A 3,647-nucleotide genomic window follows, 5' to 3' on the forward strand; every position below is an offset into this window, starting at 1 on the left:
TTCAGAAGTACGCTGAATCGAAATCAAACAATACAACAAGCATAAAACATTCAATGAGCGAATTCCAATCCAAATAGAATGACCGATTAAAATCAATTTAAAAAACCCCAAATACCATCAAGAAATAGGTCAAATAGGGTAATTTCAAAAGTGCTTGTCATGCTCCTGGTACAGAGACATCTTTATTTGAGGGATGAGAATTCGATGCAATATACATGACTAATTTATGTAATTGTAGTGGGTTGTCTGAACACCTGCTATAAAATAAAAACATTTGATAAGAAACAAAAAATGTATTTTAATCATGATTCAACACATAAATGGTTGTCTTTACATTCCCGGTGAACACCTTTTCCGCAAACTCGACATACAGTCCTACTCCTCCTTCGACCCCCGTAACCATTTCTGTCTGAACATACATCGCAATCTTTTTCTCTGTGACCCGGCAACTTTCTGATCCCGTTTTTGTTCTTATTTTGTCTATTGTCGTCTTGGTTTTCGTTTCTTAGCACCATGTGATTTTTAGCGAGATCCTCTATCAGTCTTTGTGTGAAGGATAGTCTCGACAATTTCGGATTATCGGAAGTGTTTTCTTTATAAATAATGTATGCATTTATTACCATACGGTGCATAAGATTAAAAACAACCTGTTTCCAAACCTTTAACGTTTTTAGTCCATCATTGTAACTCTCTGTCATCATGTCAGCCAAATCTACGCCCCCCATAAATTTATTATACGAGCAAATCATAGCCGGTTTATCATTTTCTTGTGCTGCTTTAGAAAAAGAGGATATGATTCTAACTGGTTTTCGACCATTCCTTTCTGTATATGCACATAACAGAATTATTCCTTGTCTAATATAAATGCTCTCCTTTTCCTGCAAAACAGGATTCTTGATTGTGTTTGGCATTTGCCGATTAGCGCGTAATGTTCCAGTGAACAATGTCCCTTTTGCTAAAAGCTCTTTAGCCAGATTAATTGAGGAGAAAAAACTGTCAGTAAATAAATGATAAGCTTTGTTAAACAATCCTGCGGCATCTAACAGTTTATTGACTACGTAAGCACCCTGTAACATTCCTTGTGGTGTTGGGTCATATTGTTTGCCTTTGTAAACACTGATTTGACAAATATAGCCACTGACGGCCTCGGCTAATACCCAAAGTTTGACTCCAAATTTCGCCGCTTTTGAAGGAATATATTGTATTATTGATGACCGGCCTTTAGATGCGATTAAGCTTTCGTCAATACTTATGTTCTGTTTTGGAATGTAATGGTGTTTCGACTGTCGATTAAAAAGATCAACGAAGCACTGAAATTTTGATGTAGGTGAATAATTATCGTCGTTTTGATTCGGTATTGTAGCATTATCTACGATATGAAAAAATTTCAAAATGCTCTGAAATCGATTTCTATAAAGCATGTTACGAAACCAAACAGAATCCTGACTTTTAAATTTGGTGTTCCAATACTCTGTAATGGAAGGTTTACGTATGAGGCCCATGTTAAGTATTACTGATATAAATCCTTTCATCTCATCTAAAGTTACAGCACCAACTTTAAACCAGGAATGAAGACGCGAAAATCTTCTTATCCTCTGCTGACTAGTGATGAAGTCTTGTGCATACCTGTAAAAATAATGACAGTATAATTGATATGAAATATACAAATAGTAAAAATAATCTTAGAACTAAAACATGTTAACATTCTCAAAGCGTGACTTAATAAATTATTAATTCACGAATGCTCGAAGCCCATTCGGTAATTTTTAGTGCTTTTTTGTTTAACGTCCAGCGTCAAATTACAGTGGAGTCCCCGGTGTCCGCGCGGCCCGTGATATCGCGCATTAGCTGATTTTGTCATATCAACACAGTAACACATACAAAATCGTTCTTGTTATTGTTTTAGCCTTCCGAAGGGATAAAAAAGAATAAAATTGATAAGTTCAAGAATTAATTAATAACTGCAATCCCGTGATTTACCATATTTGGCCAATTTCCATTAAAAAAATTACATCACCGGATTATTTTTGTTTTATTTAAGTCAAATTAATATCAGATTGAAATATGTTTTGCTCTACATCCTTGGAAGTGTGTTTGGTACAAACTCAGCTATATTTCGTAGTATAAAATCTTTCCTTTATTTCAAATAAGCTATTTTTGGAAGGCATGCGCGAAATCACCGGACATTGGAGGAACTCTCAGAACAGGGGTTTTCCTAATTTTGGACACACATTACACAAAATCTAAAGGATGAAACCATACAAACAGAAGATTTTATGAAATAAAAGTATGTTATGAATGTGTTCACACAAAATTATCCAATTATTGGTTTTATCAGTTGAATGAAGTGAAGTCATAAGTCTTAGGTGCGCGGATACACCGGACCGCACCGTAATGTGTATATTTAGGACAGTAGGACGAGAACATATACTCATACTAACGTTAAAAAAATTCCTCTGCTTTGTACTAGTTCAGAAGACATGTCACCTCACTCTGACCTTTTATTGAATCAGCAAAATCATATACCAATTTTATATCTATAGTTTATATTATATTATGTATTGAAAACGACCGGGCAAAGGTAAGAAAAAAGCAAAGGCAAATGTCTTCATAATCGCAACGTGTGCATTAATATATCGTACTGAGTAAACTAATGACTATTTTCATATGTGAAATGTAACATAAAACGCAACAGTTGTTGAAAATTTTACCTGTTTGTCTCTCTGACAATGTGCCGTAGAAAATCAAGTGTCAAAAACAGCAAGAAGTAGTCGATAGGTTTAGCGTCGGCAGCAGGGACATTCTGAGGGCCACTGTTCTCTACAAATCTTTGGTCGTGTAAATAGTCAATCTCCGGAGGTCTAACTCGAAACCAAGGATTGGCATTCATTGGAACATCATTCATCTCATCTTCAGATTCTGAGCTACCGCTTAAAACTTCAAAATCACCATCACTCTCCCCGTCTGAAAACTGCTCTGAATCACTGGAGTCGGCCATATTTGATTCACGAGGAATATGACGTCAACCGATATATTTTTACACGACGTCAAACATTAAATCGGGTGATATATTTTTGCGCCAAAAATGAACTTATTTGCGCCAATGCTACTTCTGCGCCAGTCCATTGAAAAAATATAGGTACCATTTGCGCAAATAAAGATATTCATCTAATTTCGCCAATATTTTGAATGTAGCATCTATTTGGTTTTTTTTATATATTTTTGATATATCAACTACTTCGTAAATGATTTTTTCCCTTGTCTCGGCCTTCGTCCGGGCTTTGGATCGGAATTTTACCTACTGAGTTGAAGTCTTCCGGAGCCATGAAAATTATTTTAGAAGGTCATTTAGATAAAATATGTTGCCTTTCGTTTGCAGGCGGTTCTTAAAAATTTTGAATATTAGCCGGTTCTATGTCTGATTCCGAGCCTAATTCACTAGGCATTTTGTTCGGATATCTTGCAAATTTGAACATCAATTTATTATTCGAACGAGCAAATATATTCAATACAAAGTAAATAATGTACTTTCAGAAAATGTTTTTTTATTAGTACCAAAGTTGAAAGAATTTGACAAATAGTCAAATTACAGGCAGAAAATAATTATATTCACCAACAAAAGAAACACATCAACTCAAGTGGAAAAT

At 35.0% G+C, this 3,647-nt stretch overlaps 1 protein-coding gene across 1 annotated transcript; it reads right to left on the reverse strand.

Moving 5' to 3' along the window:
- Positions 1 to 302: 302 nt before the first annotated feature.
- Positions 303 to 2,998, reverse strand: LOC134727664 (piggyBac transposable element-derived protein 4-like). Its single transcript, XM_063592045.1, has 2 exons — positions 2,712 to 2,998; positions 303 to 1,626 (listed from the first exon to the last, which is right to left on the reverse strand). Exons 1-2 carry the CDS (start codon positions 2,996 to 2,998, stop codon positions 303 to 305), a joined length of 1,611 nt encoding a protein of 536 aa, XP_063448115.1.
- Between the last annotated feature and the right edge of the window lie 649 nt (positions 2,999 to 3,647).

Source organism: Mytilus trossulus, chromosome 8, assembly GCF_036588685.1.
Source record: "Mytilus trossulus isolate FHL-02 chromosome 8, PNRI_Mtr1.1.1.hap1, whole genome shotgun sequence".
Classification (NCBI taxonomy): Eukaryota; Metazoa; Mollusca; class Bivalvia; order Mytilida; family Mytilidae; genus Mytilus; species Mytilus trossulus.